Source organism: Danio aesculapii, chromosome 6 (assembly GCF_903798145.1).
Source record: "Danio aesculapii chromosome 6, fDanAes4.1, whole genome shotgun sequence".
NCBI classification, from domain to species: domain Eukaryota; kingdom Metazoa; phylum Chordata; class Actinopteri; order Cypriniformes; family Danionidae; genus Danio; species Danio aesculapii.
The window spans coordinates 40,380,300-40,398,647 of record NC_079440.1 but is presented as its reverse complement, the minus strand read 5'-3'; the positions used below and the strand labels follow the sequence as shown (position 1 = coordinate 40,398,647).

The 18,348-nt window shown below is 33.9% G+C and overlaps 1 protein-coding gene across 1 annotated transcript in view; it reads right to left on the bottom strand.

Annotated features, from left to right (window-relative positions):
- oca2 (oculocutaneous albinism II) overlaps positions 1-18,348 on the bottom strand; it is a 171,519-nt gene that overhangs the window by 55,953 nt on the left and 97,218 nt on the right. Inside the window, exons 19-20 of the mRNA XM_056460168.1 lie at positions 6,203-6,330; positions 5,173-5,232 (exon numbers count right to left, since the gene is read on the bottom strand). Coding sequence (XP_056316143.1) covers positions 5,173-5,232; positions 6,203-6,330 — 188 coding nt within the window. The remainder of the gene's footprint in view (positions 1-5,172; positions 5,233-6,202; positions 6,331-18,348) is intronic.

Below are 18,348 nucleotides of genomic sequence, written 5' to 3'. Positions count from 1 at the left end.
CATTTATTTGGTATTTTGGAAAGTACTGCACAAAATGTTTCCTTTATTTGCATTTAATATGTCCCTGTAAACAAAACTACTGCCATTTTTATTGTGTAATTTATTTTCATTTTACCTAGAAACCTTTTTTCATTACACTACACAAAGAAAGTTTTTGCTGTTACACAAAAAAAAAAAAAAAGTAGACTGTATTTTCATTGAGCCTGTGTTGCAGGCGTCAGACATCGCATCTCAATTTTCTTCAAATCAAACTATTTTCAACTTTGATATTTTATTATTAACAAAATAACAAAACCAAATGATAACAATACAAAATACCTGCCTTCTTAAGGCTAACCAAAAGCAATTTTCGATATGATTTGGGCTAGAGAGTTATCTGAGGACCAGACTGATTGGGAGACAGTTTGGGAAAACATATTTGTTCTTCAAAAACTCAAGTCCTGTCACAGATTGTACTGTACACTAAAGAAACGTTTTCTCTGTAAATTATCTTCAAATCCCAATTGCAGTATTTGTTCTCATCAACAACTGTGGGAATGTGAGAAAGTGTATGATTTATAGGAAAAAAAAACTTCATAAAAATTATCTGACATTATATATATATAAAAAAAAGATATACTGTACCAGTGCAACCAGTTGTGTTACTTTTAATTGATGAATCCAGTTTGGGTTTGACGAAATGACAAAGAAAGGTCTGGTTGGCAGGACTAACATCTGCTAAAAAGATAATTGTGCAAAGATGGCTTCTTCCGCATTCTTTATTCAGCAGTGGCTATTTCAGTTTTATGATATAGTATTGTTAGAACTTTCAACAGCCGGAATAAATAAAGCTAGAGCCCCAACTCTACATGCGTGGAAAGTGGCTGCAGACAAACTGGCAGAAAGACTCAAGAATAATAGAAATGAATGTGCTACAACCTGAATCTTTAAATCTCTGATAATCTGTGTGAAATTCTAGTTACTTTATTTAAATTATTATTATGTGTGTATGGGTGTATACCGTATATATGTTAAGATGCAAAAGCCTCTAAACACCATCTGAAATGTTCTTCTACAATTAGCATTTTACTCAGCCTCCTATGTTTATGGTCAGTTATTTTACTTTAAAGGCAATGAAAATAAAACATTTATCATCATAAAAGTGAAATAACTGGCCATAAACAGAGGATCCTGAAAAAAAAAATCATTTTAGAAGACAATTTCAGACGGCACTTAGAGGCTTTTGCATCTGAACTCTTTATATGTACATGTATTTGTATGTATGTGTTTACATAAATGTATATGTATATGTAGATACAGTATATATATACATACATGTGTATATATATGTGTATTATTTTCTATGATATTACAGACTGTAAATATACCCTGTATTTATTATATTTGTGTTTAAGATATGTCAATCTTATGTTTATAACAGGCTTTTTCTGTTATTTGTCTTGATTGCAATGTAATTTGTGGGACTTTGGCACCGGGAGTGTGGTGGGTGTTTTTCTGGATGGGCTGGGGCGAGTGGATCTTGTTTTGTTTATTGGAAAGAAACTTTAAAAGATGCTGTGACCACTCACTTGTAAAATCAATAAAAGTTTAATCACAAAAAAATAATATGAAAATGTCAGAATATGATTTCTGAAGGGTCACGTGACATTGAAAACTGGAGTGACGGCTGCTAAAAATTAAGCTTTGCCATCAAAGTAGAACATGAAAATTGTTCATTGAATTATTAATTCACTATATTTGTACTCTTTTTCTTATTAAAGCAATACAGTTTGGTTAAACCTGAAAGAGTTCTTTTTAAAACACAACAAATACAGACATCTGAATGGTAGTAAAGTTTTGTGAAGTAAAAAAAATAACCTTTATTTCATATACAAGGTTGGATTGGATTTATTTAATCAATACAGAGCACCATACATGTACACTTAACACACACACCTTTTTTTAATGTACACTGTTAACGGTTTTGTAAATTACACAGTATTTAACTGTAATATGAATTGTATTTTAAAGTTGAGTTGTGAAATGTCCTATATTGTATTGCATGTACTGTACTGAATTTTTTACTGTAATTAATTTACAGTAAATTACTGGTGAACTGCTGCCAGTAAGTTACTGTAGAATATACAGAAAATTGTTAACAGTGTATGTGTAAACATTTTTACGGTTTTTATAAGCATCTATGAAGGACGTGGTTTTATTTCCATCGACTCCCTGCTGTTCCTATATGTACGTAGTCATATTTTTGGGGGTCTGGTGCTGGTGATTGGACTGAATGCATCAGGGCTCCACAGCAGCACCTGTCATGAATAATTACTGTGATTGTAAAAGGCTCACACACCAAACACAAGCTGACGGGTCTATCAGAGTGTGATCGCCAGCCAGGCAGAGCTGGACTCTTCCAGGCCTTTGGAAATCTCTGTATTTATGGCCCACACAGCTCCACTATTGAATCAAAGATAACAATCATTTCAGCCAGCCAAACTATTTAATGAGGCTCGTTTGGCTCATTGTTAATGTATGGAAATAAATGTTTCTTTTTTCAGTGCCCGGTTCTGGGAGCATGCATGCTTACCATAAGGGTTATTATTTTATTGGTTTTAGAGTTATAAGTCATTTACCAAACCAGCCGGCAAACAAGATGAACCGCAACAATATACATTTTAGTTTAAAGCAAAAATAGATAACACTTTGTGCCCTAATATGCATTTATTCATGCTTAACTAATGCGCAGATGATCACTAGTTAACATATGACTCATGGAAAACTAAACCAAACTGCATCAGCCACTAATAAGGGTCTATAGCAAGGCATATCTCAATGTCTACATTAAAAGGTCCAAATCTGAATTTTTATTAAGGTCAAAGGTCCGGAAAAATTCCATAACTTGTTTTTAATAAACATCCATAACATGCATCCAACACAGGCTCATTCTGAAAATGTAGCCCTACAGATGTTTCTGGAGACCGCAAATTACGTAGTCGGAGGTACATATGGCTGCATTTCATGTTTTTTTTAAACAAACGCTACGGGTTGGTGTGACCCCGTTCCTTTTCGCGCTTACCAGCTGACCGCTTACCTCCGTATGGACGGCATTCCGGCTGCAACCAGTTTGTCCTGTTAGCGTGCCATGTACGCTGGGGATGGGTCAGTCTATAAAATTGGTTGGGTTTAGGGTAGGGGGAGGTTGGGTCAGTCGATTGGTTGCTCAGTCAGTCAAAAAGTCTGTCAAAAAGTCAGTCAACAGCGGCCTCTGGTGGGTTTACACGAGAACAGCAGGCGCGAATGGCACTCGCAAGGAAAATTTGAGATCTCAAAAAGCATACACAGCAAAAACTGTTACGTTTTCAGAATGCGTTACGTTTTCAGAATGAACCTGGGATGCATGCATCACAAGTCAACACTTTATTTAAATAAAGTGGCATTAGCATTCAAAACACATTAAATACAATGCAAATGTGGCAAAACCGATAATATAAGTGCATTTGTGTACAAAACACAACAAAAGGTAGGCAATAGATGAGATTGCATGTCTCAGAGATGCAATGTCAGACACAATGCACTAAATGGAGCTAGTGACGTCACTGTGAAGGGTAGGGTTATGTGTGTGCATTAAAAAGCAACTCATTTTAATTGCAACTGCACCAGGTCTGCACCCAGACCTCTCTCCAAAAAAGGTGAAAAATACAAAAGGTGTGTAATGAAAACTTTAGGTGTTGTAGTTTTACTGTTTCCATCGTCAGTCTCAAATATTTTGTTCCTTTTTCTGAAAGTCTGTATAACATCATTGTGGAGTTTTTCTTTTACTATTTCAGCAAATGAGAAAAATATTAGTTGTATTCTCCCATTCACTGCTCTCTAAGTTTACCCAGCCATGACGCCTTCTGCTACTGAGAAACCCGGAAAGGGTCTAAATGACATAGACTCAGCTCCGTATTGAATACTATGGACTTTGAGAAGCCCTAGTCTATAGTAATTAGTATCATATAGAATATATGTAAGTCAATATATGAACTGCTATTAATTAAATGCATCATCATGAATGAATTAATTAGCATAGTATTAACTTGTACAAATTACAAACAAATTTCAAATAAATTCAGTTAATTACCTTAGTGATACAAAGCCATGCATTGTAGCTTCCAATTGTTTGCTTTAACTACTCCTTTCACAATGATTTGCAAAGATATCATCATGTTAACTTTTACTGTAGTTAATTACATTTGACTTGTTTTACTTATGATACATAGAAATCATACGACAATCAAGTCAACATTTTGAATAACAAAATTATGAGATTCATTATATTATATTACCAAAATTACTTAGATGAAATAAATTAGCAACACTTTAGATCAAGTACCAATTTCCACTACCCAATTAACTACTGGCTAATTATCTGCCTAATAATAGGATGTTGGCTGTTTATTAGTGCATATTAAGTATGATCTTATTCTAAATCCATAATCTTACCCAAAAACCTAAACCCAACTACTATACCTGTGGTCCCATTAGTTTTAGCATGCCAAATTCTGCGAAAAGGGGCAGGATTAAACAAGATGATTAGACATTTAAAAAAAAAACAAGTGGTTGCTCCATATTCTAAATTTCTGTACAGAGATGTTAAGGATTTGAACTTATATTGGTCTCACGCAATCATACGAGGCAATTTCGTAGGTCAGAGTTCACCATGCCTAATTTTTGCAATGCAGCAAACTGCGAAACTTGTCGCACGACCTTGCGTTTCAAGTCTGCTCGGTATGAATGGAAGTCTATGGGGTGAAAAGTGCAGTGTGATTACGGCTTATCTTACTAACTGTTAATGAGCAGCAAATTTGTAGTTTAATTGAGCTAAAATCTTAGTTAATGCTTTGTTAATAATGAAAATCGTACCTTAAAATAGTGCGACCAAATAATTTTTTTAATATTGCAAACATGCTATTATTACATAAACAGAAACACCACTAATGCTAAATTGCAATGTTGCACTTCACACTACCTTTGTGTATTTGCATTATAATCAATTTGGGATTAAATAACATTTAATACCTTGATTTAGATGTTTTGTGCTGATTCTTTTACCTTCTGTGGTGACTCAAAACAACACAAAGAGCTCATACAAACTTAAATGAATAGTGAACTCCCCCTTAAAGTCGGTACAAAGTCAATACTCACTTTTATCAACACTGCAGTCTGCTCCCCAATGTAGTCGATGAGCTGCAGCTGAGCAAGAGCCTTAAAAACACACCAAAAAGAAAAATCAAGCCATAGACCAGAAACCAAAAACAGGCATTTAACCTGACAGCTATGATTTTCCTCTGATTTTCTGATCCTTTAAACTTTTAAATATCAAAATTTATGTAGTGTATTTTTTATGTCTGGGTGCTTGCGCTGAACCCTGCTTTGAGTGATTGTGAATGCTGGCTCTGCTATAGAGGGCAAACAGTTTATCTTGGAGCAGCGTTAAGCTCCCCACTGGGCCCAAAGGGTGGGCTTCCCTGTGTGGATACTGTCCAGCGAACAAAACAAAGGATTAAACCTACACAAACAGCAAACCCAGCATTTCTGCTGCTGACAAGCTCACTTTCCTCTTAGTTAGACTCCCAATCTAATCTCTAAGTCGGTCCCTTTCTCTTTCTTCACTTATAAATGGAATGGATAAAAATAAACACAACAATGGAATATTATATAATAAGCAGTTAAACATTTTATCTTCCATGACAATGCACTTTATATATTTTTGTCAATATAAAATAAAGCAATGCACTTGTTTTTCCTCTTTTAATCTTAAGCTATAAGGCTTTTTTATTTAAAAATTTTAAACAACTATAATTATTTTAAAAGTATATTACTATTATTAATATATAGTTACACATATTGAGTTGATTCAAATAAATATATTGCAATGTTGCATTTATTATATATGTATTAATACATGAAAAAAATATATATATATAATTTTTTTCATGTATTAATCCATTTATTTTATATATGCTTCTCATTACTGACTCAAAACAGCACTTTGGACTCAAAAAAACGATCTTTTTTACATTTTGCAGATTAAATCAACATGGAGCAGTTGTTCCTTTCAGCTTGGTAAACAATGACCAGACGTCACTGTAATGTATCACATGCCAGAACACTAGACTACAGCATGTGGGCGTTTGTGTTTTCAGGCATGTCTGAGTCGTGAGCATTACCATACCTCCATGAGCACAAACAGAGCAGCGAAGAACAACAGCGTGGCCCATTCTACTCTATGAAGTATGATCTCAAAGTCCTGAATGTCAGCCAGCACCAGTAACCACAGAGCCCCCAAGATAGCGATCCAACCTGAAGAACAAAACATCAAGAAATGAACTGAGAGCCCTGACCACACAAACCCAATCTTATTTCCTGCTGATGGAAATGAGTCATGCAGGTGAATAAATAAATTAATCAATCAATGCGAAATCAATTAAATCAAATTTGTCAGTGGGTGGAAAATATACGTAATAATAATAATTGCATTTACGACCAATGAAATGCATTTTTTATTTAAGCACGCAAGTTTTCACTTAATGTGTTAGTAAATTATGTCTTAAAATCTCCAACCCTTTTGCTTCTTAGGTGTAAGAATGGGGGAAGATCAAACAGACATATTTCATTATTACGTAAACTTTTTAAGCAGCCCTCAGAAAACCCATCCCACCGGGAGGTCAAATGAACAAACAAATGAACAAATCAATAAACCAAACAATCAATACATCAATCAAATGAACGAACAAATGAACAAATTAACCAATCAATTAATCAATCAAATTAACAAACAAATTAACAAACAAATGATCATATCAATCAATCAAATGAATGAATGAATGAATGAATGAATGGACAAACAAATGAACGAATCAATCATTCAATCAAATGAACAAAAAAATTAACAGACAAATGAACGAATCAATCAATCAATCAATCAATCAATCAATCAATTCAATCAATCAATCAATCAATCAATCAATCAATCAATCAATCAATCAAATGAACGAACAAATAAATAAAAAAACTAATTAACCAATCAATTAATCAATCAAATGAACAAACAAATGAACAAACAAATGATCATATCAATCAATCAAATGAATGAATGAATGAATGAATGAATGAATGAATGAACAAACAAATAAACGAATCAATCATTCAATCAAATGAACGAAAAAATTAACAGACAAATGAACGAATCAATCAATCAATCAATCAATCAATCAATCAATCAATCAATCAATCAATCAATCAAATGAACAAACAAATTAACAAACAAATTAACCAATCAATCAATCAATTAATCAATCAAAACAAATCTGCCAGGGTTGCTTCTCAAGTAAATGTTTCTTGGGTTAGGTTTTGTAATGGAAACTGAGACAATTATACTGAGTACGGAAACACTTTTAAACTGTCATTTATGTATTTGTTTGTTTGCTTATTATTGATTTTTTTTTTTTGCAAACACAATTTTATTCTGTTGTTGCACTTATGTTTTAAGATAATGGAATCCTAGAAAAAAAAAAAACTAAAACAGCCAACCGGTGGATAATGCAACGCATCAATCATATGTTACATCTCTATCAGTCTTGTTTTCCCCAAACACAGTTTCATCAGGTGATCAACGGCGGTCACCAATCTGCTATTCCAGTCACACAAATCCTCAGTCGACGGGAGAGAGCCCAACCAGCGGCATTCAATTAGAAACACAGTCCAGCAAGCCCACAAACAGCCTCATAAATGCTCTGCACATCGATACACTCACACCACAGGTAGACTGAGACGCCACGGTGCAAGACAAGGTTGTCAGGGTGTAAGAATAATAGGCCAGTTACTGGATAGTTTTCATTAAATGCTTCTGTGATGTGGCTGATAGCGATCTAAGTACCTCAGTCTAAATAAATGATGCCATCACAAGTACAACAGAGATAACAGAACAACAAAGTGGCAGTTTCCCAGAGAGAGTAGAGCGTGTTAATTAATTCTTTATGCTGGTTTTATGTTTAGAGCATTCAGTTGCATGATGAAAAATACAATAGTTTAGAAGTTTGAAGATATTTATATACTTATTTATTTTATTTATTTTATTTATTTTATTTTATTTATTTATTTATTTATTTATTTATTTATTTATTTATTTATTTATTTATTTATTTAGTCTATTTATTTATTTGCTTTTAAAATTAAAATTAAAAATTAATTGAAATATTAAAATATACGAAAATTAGCATTATTATGAAACGTTACTACAATAACTATTTTCAATCGTTATGCTGTTTAAAGTGTAATTGTTTTATGTGATGGCAAACCAATCATGCTAATATGCTATCAAATTGTTATTGCTGTTGAAAAAAACTATGCTTGTTTACATTTGTGTAGAAAGTGTTATACTTTTTTAGGATTGTTTGGAAAACAGAAAATAAAAAACAGCTATATATCTTTAAAATATTTTGTGTTATAAAATAGAATTTTTATATTATTTTTTTAGAAGACATTTACAAATCAATTTAATATTTGGGTGAAATTTTTAGAAATTTTACAAAAACATTGTTGGGGAAATTTTTCATGTGTTTGGATGCATTTGGATGTGCATTTGCATGTGCATATGTGTGCGTGTGTGCGTGCGTGTATAACAATGCTTAATATTTGAAACTATTGTAAAGATTTTTTAAGAAGAATATAAAGTTCTTAACAGCAATCTTTTATCAATTTCAAGTGTCAAAAAATAAAGTAAATATTTCTGGATTAGCTTACAATATGGCTCAATGAACAAAAAAATATATAGTTTTAGAACAATATCAGGGTGAGTAAAATTATAAATGTCCCCTTTAAACTCCAAGCAATTTTTGTCATAGGCAGTGTTGAGGGTAATGCTTCACAAGTAACACGAGTTACGTAATAATATTACTTTTCTAAGTAACAAGTAAATAAAACTTTACTTTCAAATAATAAGTAATAATATTTACTTTTTTTGAAAATGTAACGCGAGTTACTTTTTAGTTTAATTAATAAGCTTTTAAAATATAAACTGCTGAATTAAAATAGTCACAATGAATCATGCAGTCAGTGAGAGAATGTGTTCATTATTTGAACGCATCGAAGAAAAGGAAAGGGGGATTGTCTCAATGGACAGTGATTTTACTTTAGACAGTAAAATGTAGTAAACACATTGCTTTAAATGTTCAATAATCAGTATAAATGGCATGTATAGTTCTGTGTTCAGGAAGTTCTCAGATAACATTATCTTTAAAAAAATGTATGTGTTTTTTAAAGGTAAATGTAGGTGTATTGTAGGTTATACAGTGTGCTGTAAATTGCAGAAATCAGCCTCAGCCAGGTAATAAAAAGTAAAGTAAAAGTAAGCAACACAACTAGTTACTTTTTTAGGGGAGTAACTCAATATTGTAATGCATTACTTTCAAAAGTAATTTTCCCTAACACAGGTCATAGGTATAACTTTTTGTACCACATATTTTAATCCACTCATGTTTTAATTTTTTGTCTCAAAAACCTTTAAAGTGAACAAGTTAAATATACTGTAGGCTAAGGACATTAGCTGATTTGAACATTGTACATGGAATCTAAAAAAAACATTGGCAAACATTTTACTACTGATTAGCTGATGTGCCGTTTCCCAGAAGCCCGAAAAAAAACACACTCAGCGTGTCAGAAACAAAATGTACTAGTGACTAAATCGAGAAGAAAAATTCGACAGGACATGGTTATATGCCGGAGATAGAAGTCCATCATAATGAGTGTGCCATTTAGACATCAGGGCCGTGCACAAGTAATGCGTCACACGTCAGCCTTTGACCTTTACTATAATAGCCACAGAAAAACAGGCTTTATTCTGGACCTGTGTATTACAATCAACTGCCTGACGTCGACAACTGCGAGAAAAAAATGACTGCCCGCAAATGTTACAACAAACGGAAGCCATTAGCACAGTTAATGAATGCTTACACACTGAGAGAAAGATTTACAAGCAGGAAGATCAGAGTTTGAAACATATTAAAGTGCAGTAGATTAGTTTCTGAAGGTTGCATTTTACCCCAGCAAGCGTTAATGGAACTTTGATTGTACAATTTCATCCTGATGAAATGGTTCCTGGAAATAAAACTCTGTAATGTAGTGTTTGAAGCAATATAGCAATAAATAAATAAAATAAAGATGTGAAAGGATAAATTTAATTTATTTTGCTTTTATTTGTTTGTTTGTTTGTTTGTTTGTTTGTTTAATACTAATCGTTCTATTTCTATTTGTGTAGTGCAAGAGTTGATGTTTGGTTTGTGTATAAGTGTTTGGAAACCAGAAAGATATAGTAAGGACTCAGGTGTTTGGATGATGGTTACATGCAACCCAAAAACATCCCTATCCCTAACATCCCTATCTATTTTTATGACAGTCACACAGGGCCTTATCTAGAGTGTATCGTCATGAACACATACAGGTGGCTCAATGAAAGTGTCACAATCCAAAGATGGATCACATTTAGTCATTGATAGAAAATCCTTCAAAAATATTAAATATCTGCAACTGTGCACATACACTAGAATATGCTAACAAAAAGAATGTATTATACTTAAATCATGAATGAGTGATCGTATTTGCACTATATACACTGTAAAAATGATCAGTTGACTTTACTTACAAATAAGCAAACAAGTGAACGAATCAATCAGTTAATCAATCAAATGAATGAACCAGTCAATCAATCAAATGAACGAACCAATCAATCATTCAAATGAACAGACGAACAAACTAATCAATCAATCAGTCAATCAAATAAACAAATCAATCAAATATATGAATATGAATAATTAAACAAACAAATGAACTGACTAATCAAGCAATCATATGAAAAACAAATGAATGAATGAATCAATCAATCAAATGAGCAAACAAATAAACAAACAAATAAATGAATCAATCAATTAATCAAACTAATAAAGCAATCGATAAATCAAATGAACAAACAAATGAACAAACAAATGAACAAACTAAATGAACAATCAATCAATAAAAAACAAACGAATGAATCGATCAATCAATCAATCAAATGAGCAAACACATTAGCACACAAATGAACGAATCAATCAATCAAATGAACGAACACAGGAACAAATCGATCAATCAATCAAATGAATAAACCAATCAATCAAATGAACAAACAAACAAAGCAATCAATCAATCAATCAAGTGAACGAATCAATCGATCAAAGGAATGAACAAATGAACAAACAAATCAATCAATCAAATGAAAAACAAATGAACAAATCGATCAATAAATCAATCAATCAATCAATCAATCAAATGAATAAACCATTATTGTGCATTAGAGGTATTAAAGATGAATATTGTGCAAAAGAGGTATTTAAGGTTTAGTATTGTGCAAAATAGTTATTTAAGATTGTCCTACAAGGTCAACGTTTGTAATTGTTTAGGTTTAAATGTGTACCTTTAAGGTATATAAGGACCTGATAGGTATAAAAGTGTACAATCGCATCAGTGATGGCTTTTATCCTTTATTTCTGAGAGTGTGAAGTTTTCACTTTGCGTTTTACAATCTCCTCACCCCCACAAGTATGCACCTTCAGCTGAATGAAATTAAAAGAATCAAAGCAAATATCAAAATGTTATAATTTGTTAACGGCTACCATCCAAATGCAGCTTAATTTTCATGTAAATTCTGCATCCTAAAGCAAAACGATTTGCCAAAGAACTGCTTGGTACAGCAAAATGAGGGCATTCATAAAATGGTTCAATGTTTTGCAGGGATTTGTGAAAACATCTACAGTCAGCCACATACACAACAAAAAGTTGAGAAAACTTAAGAAAAGATTTTTTCTAGTGTTTTTATTTCACTATTAGCCAGCATTAGCTTGACATTCACAAAACACTCGTAATTCTCACTATTTTTCTAACTCCTGAAATAGTCTTAAATGTCAAAAATATAACCCACAGCACTCAAAGTAGAATTGAAAATTACAGAGCAATTACCTAAAAATTTGACTTCTGCCGGAAAGTTTCCTGCTGGCCAGCCGGAAGTTTTGAGCTTTTACATGCACTGCCAGTTAGTTAAGTGCCTCAATTAAAATAAAAAAGCTGGACAATGGTCAAACAGTTATTATTCAGGTTTCCCACATTTAGTACAAAACAACACACACATGCACACACACTTCTGGGATTACAAGCAGCTCTGGTCAGTAAGTGCTGCAACAAACTGATATGCAATAAATCATGGTGGAGGGGGGCGACAGTACCCTTCCAATTCGACCAAAATTTGATTAAACAGGTGAGTGCCGGAGATTGCCCATGGGAAATCATTTAATAAGGGATGAGAAGGACGAACGGCAGAAAGAGTCAGACATAGGAAGAGAAAGAACAGCAGACAAGAGGCAAGGATTCATCTGCAGTCACACAGAGGACACAGATGTGGTGTAATTGTGAAGGAGAATGTATTCATGTGGACATGTTTTGATTTTAATGCAAAAAATATCTCACAAGGAAAAGGCAATGGTGTTCAGAATAGCCAAATGGTGAAAGATAAAGTTATGTAAGAGGAAAGTCTCAAAGACTAGTAAAAAAGAGGTATAAAAACAAAGTTGCAATAAGAGAAACTTCAGCCAATGATTTTATGAGGAACAATTCAAACTCAAAATTAAAAATGAAAGTCTGAACCTCACTGATATAATTGAAATTCTCATTTCTAATCTCAGTTATGCCGCTCAAGTGTGGTTGAAGATGTGTATGTAAAAAAATAATCATTATTGCAAAATTAAGCTTTTATTTTTCTTTCACAATCTCTCCATATCCTATGATAAAGTTAAAGCACAGGAGAAAGAAAGTAATGAAGGTTTAATCTCTTTAGGACTGTGATTATAAAGGTTGCTTTGCTTCTTGTAAGATTAGAAAAAATCAAGTAGCATTTACTTTATATTGTTTTTTTTAGATAAATTTTATAAGGTCTTTGGGGAGATCTAATAAAACATAAAAGTTGACATCTTTCAAGTCAGATAGATACTTTTGCCTTCTTTTTGCAAGCTGAGAACAGGAAAACATGGCTACAATTTTCCCATACTGACCAAAATTGTACCACAGAAGATGGTAAAAGTTGCCTCTTCTAATGAGTCTGATTTCTGCTGTGACTTTCAGATGGTAGGGTCAGAATTAGGGATGTCCAGATCGATGTCCGAAAATGTTTTGTCATAATTTTTATGACGAACAAGTTTCTACAGAAGAAAACTAGATGAAAACTAAATAAAAATTAAGCGATGATGACGACAACTATAATAAAAATATACTGACATTTTCGTTGACTAATAAAAACGAGACGAGAATGTGATTGAGGGACGTTTTTTGGAAAATATCCAATCAGAATTAATCTTGGTGTGTGATGCGATTACATCATCATTCATGGAGCTGTCTGTCTGATTAAACTATAATGAAATGGCAACAGCTGAGAGAAAAAGAAGATTCACTTTTAATGTCAAGATAAAAAAGACCGTAAACTGTATGGGAAGAAAATAGCTGATAAAAACAACATCAGCATGCCAGAGAATCATCTAGAAATTTAGCAAAAGTAAACTCTATTATTTTTGTTTGCCCACGTGTTTCATTTTAGCTGTGGCTACAGTTTAGCTAACCCGTTAAGTCGCGCTAGGTTCACGCGCTGTTTGCATCTGCCGAGATCGTCATGACAGCAGCCATTTACAGTGTTCCTCAACCACAAAACAAAACTGCTTTAGGGAACTACTTTATCGCTAGTTATGCAGTGGCACAGAGTTAGACCTCTTTATTGACTTCACACAGAAACAGAAACGCATGTGGCATGTCATCATTTTGTTTCAGAGATGCTAAATGCCGGCAAAGTAGAACACGGAAGCAGCTTGAAGCGGAAAGTGTGAGTATGTCTGCGGTCTGGAGGTATTATAAAGTTGATGACGACAACATTGCCATAGCAAATAGTGAGTAAACTTAGGATTGCCTGCCAGGCATTTTAGGTTGAGGTGCTATTTGTTTCATATTAGATTTGTTTCATATTAGATTGTTGCACTAAAGTCCAAAAGTTAAAAAAAAATTATCTGTTTTACAACAGATCCTGAAAAAACATCCTGGATTTGTTTCTTCGGTCTTCTTTATTCTTTTTCATGTATTATAGAAGTATCGGATCGGGTTTCAGTATCAGTAGATACTTAAAATTAAATGACTCAGACTCTGACTCGAGGGCAAAAAAATCTGATCGGGACATCCTGGGTCAGAATTTGGAAATTTTCATCATAGATGTTTAGCTGACAAATTTGCATTAACACATGCACAAATACCAGCACTATTGTTTATGTGTGGTGTGAAATGAACCCCAGATTTCCTCCACATAAGCAATGGGACAGTTTTGTCACAGCAAAATTCCAAAAAAGTAACTTTTGATTTGCTTTCTGCTTCAATGTTTCCCCTACAGCATCCGACTGAAGGAAGGGGAGGAATTTAGAGCCTTCAGCAGTACACAGCACAAACAGAGCCGGAAAAAAATGAGAGAGAAAGAAAGCTCTGCAATTAAAAGAAGTTTGCAGAGAAGCCTGAGAGGCTCATTCATCAAACCCAAACAACACAGGCATTCCGGCCCGTTGAGTGAGACACAAACACAACCTCATCATGTTCTTCATTTGAAAGCAAATGTGTTTCTACAAGCACCTTCTTTATAAAGAACTCAGCCTCGCTCTGGATGTTCCTGGAAGAAATGAGCTGTTGTGTGGTTTCTACGTTGATTAATCTTCCTCTGTTTCTTCATTCATTATTTGGTACAGCTTGTGTGCTGTCCGGGAGATAAATTATGTCTAGTTCTTAACTTGTTTATTAACAAATAAATGACAATATCAAGATACATGACGTAGTATTTAATATGCACATCCTTCAGGTTTTAAATGTAATAATTAAAATATTGTTTATAAATTTTACTCTAAAATAAAGAAATATTTTGGCAACGCAGTGGTGCAGGAGGTAGTGCTGTCGCCTTACAGCAAGAAGGTCACTGGTTCGAGCCTCGGCTGGGTCTGTTGGCGTTTCTGTGTGGAGTTTGCATGTTCTCCCTGCGTTCGTGTGGGTTACCTCCGGGTAATCCAGTTTCCCCCACAGTCCAAAGACATGTGGTACAGGTGAATTGGAAAGGCTAATTTGTCCGTAGTGTATGAGTGTGAGTGAGTGTGTATGGATGTTTCCCAGAGATGGATTGCGGCTGGAAGGGCATCCGCTGCATAAAACATGTGCTGGATAAGTTGGCGGTTCATTCCGCTGTGGCGACACCGGATTAATAATGGGACTAAGCCGAAAAGAAAATGAATGAATGAATGTAATAAATATTTTAACGTTACATGATGGTGTCAATACATGCCAGTCTATTCAGAAACAAATCGATCAGAATAATATTCACACAAAAACACCTTTTTGGCAACATTGAATGTTCAAATCTAATGAGTCTCTGTTTACACCTGGTAATAGATTTGGGTAGCAGTTCAGTTGATCAGATCACAAGTATTCAAAGAAGGCACATGATGGTGTACACCAGGGCTCAAAGTCCAGACTCCAGTCCAGATGCATATTAGATGCAGACTAGGAGAGAATTCAATGTGGACCCACTTCCATTTCATATTTCAAGAGCACTAATTGTATTCAGGGAGCGTGGATTTACTATTTCAAAAAATAACAAGATAACAAGTTTAACAAGTGTTTTTCGATGTTTTTTATGCAATGTCCAAAAGGAAATTGTAGGTGAAATTTTACCTGATTGATGTCAAAACATCCAGTCAACCTATTACATCTGTTGTAATCGGGAACACTCTTCACTGCGGTGAAAGTTTGAACGGTCAAGGACGTTAGGTTTCACAAAAGAAAAGTTGACAAAGAAAATGTCATTTTTCAAAAATGATTGATCAGAGAGGTAAGCGTTCATTTTGCTCTAATCCAGCACTAAACTGTTCTGGTAAGATTTTTTTATTCCTTAATAAACAGCCTACTGTATATTAGGCCTACAAACATTAACAATTTATATGATTTATATATGAGATTAGAACATGTGTTAGCGAAGTGATTTAATATTGAATATTCTCAAAAATATTTGTAAAAGAAACATGTGCAGGTCCTATATGTATTGTTTCATATATTTCTATATTTAGAATATAGATTTAATATGGAAATCGAGTGCATGTTTTTACCAAAACTAATATTGGATTTTTTTTTGCATGTGCGTGTAAAACAATAAAATTTGCACAAAAAAATTATCGGGTTTTCTCTAAAGAAGTAGTTACTCCACCCTGTTTGGAGCGTCATTATAGGTGTTTTACGTTATAACTAACTTGGTTCAAACGATGGATCTGTGACAGAGAAACTACGGTTTTGGGAAACAATCCTCACTACATCGTTCTTTTCCCAAAAAATGCATTGTACTATAATAGTTCAGCCACGAGTTATGCCGTTGTTTAGGAAACGCACCCCTGTTTGATTCATAATAAGAAATTTTGTGTTGTGAACTATTTTATACAGTCTATTTTATACGGTTGTGAAGTAAAAAATGTTAAACACCGCTATTAAACAAAAGTTTAGTCAGCTGATGAAATATAGACAATACCATTGAACTTCCTTTGATTGGTTTTGCATTCATAAAAAATGCTGACACTTCAGTTACTGGGGGGGGGCATTTGTATATTTATTAAAAACATTTTGCTATTACCAATTTTTCTGGACCTTTGACATGGATGAAAATTCACATTTGGACCTTTGAATTGAGCCTTGAAAACTCCAGCTCTATAGTGGGAAAACAATAGGTTCGAATGTGTTTTCAACTACACTCTATATCAACTAAACTATTTATCCTTGTCCACTTGTGATCAAATCACTAAAAAACCATTTAAATACCATGTGTAAATAAGGCCAGTGCCAAATTCTTGGATAATTTGGGTAAAATATGCACCATTGCAAACAAAGCTGTTGGTTTGGTCCATATTTTAGTTAAGCTTGCTATTTAGTGTGTAAATGTACACTTTGACTACATAACTTTTTAGCTTTTGACTGCAATCTAGAAAGGAATGTGTTTGTTTATCAAATATTCAATTATCAAAGCTTTCTATTTTGCTGTTGATCATTAAACTCATTAAAAAGTTTTCAGCCAGCAAAGTCACTGCTGAAGCAACAAGTAAGCTACTTAAGTTTTTGAACAGAGCAGCAAATGACTGCAAACCTGTTGAATTTTAACCACATTAATGCGCAACAAATCATTAATAATGTTTATTTATGAATTTTTCCATATCTTGAGCAAGTGAATATCTTATTGTCTCACACTGAGAGCATTATTGATATTTCCTTGAAAATGCCTGGCATCCAAAAATGGCATTTCAGAGCCCTTTTCCCCTTTTAACAGCTTCAAAACAATCTAAAAATCAAGAAAAGTCAATCATTGCTAATGCTGCACATAGAATTGTGCTCCATAATGTTCAGTAGCCAATCATGGAGGAATCAAACTGTAATTGCGTATTTTTTTTCAGAGAAATGGATGGCCTTGGGGTTTAAGTATCACTTAATTGTCATGAATGTGCTTTTCGCTGGAAAGTCGTGTAGAGTTCTGTGAGCACAACGCATCCTGTGTGCTTCACTGCCCTCCAGCAGGCACACTGTATTCTCGCCCATGATTAAATAATCAATATCAAAGGTCAAACAGAGTGGTGATGTGTCAACCTAATGAAAGTCTAATGACAGTCATTTGCAGCCCATGCTGGTCGACCCTGGTTTTGATCAGAACGAGGAACTGAGGGGAATTTGAAAGCAGAACAACGCTGTTTTTCCAAAATGGTAATGTACAGTGATTATTTTTTTTCGATCAGGGCCAATTAATTATGTACACAGCTGTGGGAAAGGGAGGGGAGGGAGGTTTGTATGAAGAGATGAGACTGAAAATTAAAATTATTTTGTGCCAAAGACTTGTGTGTCAACCCTCCATGAGATCAAAATGTCCACAAATCAGATCCAAACAATACCACAACTTAAGTGAACTGTCTAAGTTGTTGACCAACTGACCAACTCATGCTCAGAAATAGCATTTGGTAAAGTTCGCGATCTCATTTTCATCTCTAATTGACCCTTTGTAAAAGCCCTGCCCTTCTCTATCCGACAAGCTTGAAGGCCATAGTGATCCTTTATCAATTTAGGAAATAGTGAATAATTTCTAGTAAAATGACATCTCTGCAATATGCATACAAGGTATATATTCAGGATATGAGTGTAGGGGTGGATGAACTGGGGTGGCACGGTGTTACCACCCTTTGAAAAACAACTGCCACTCAA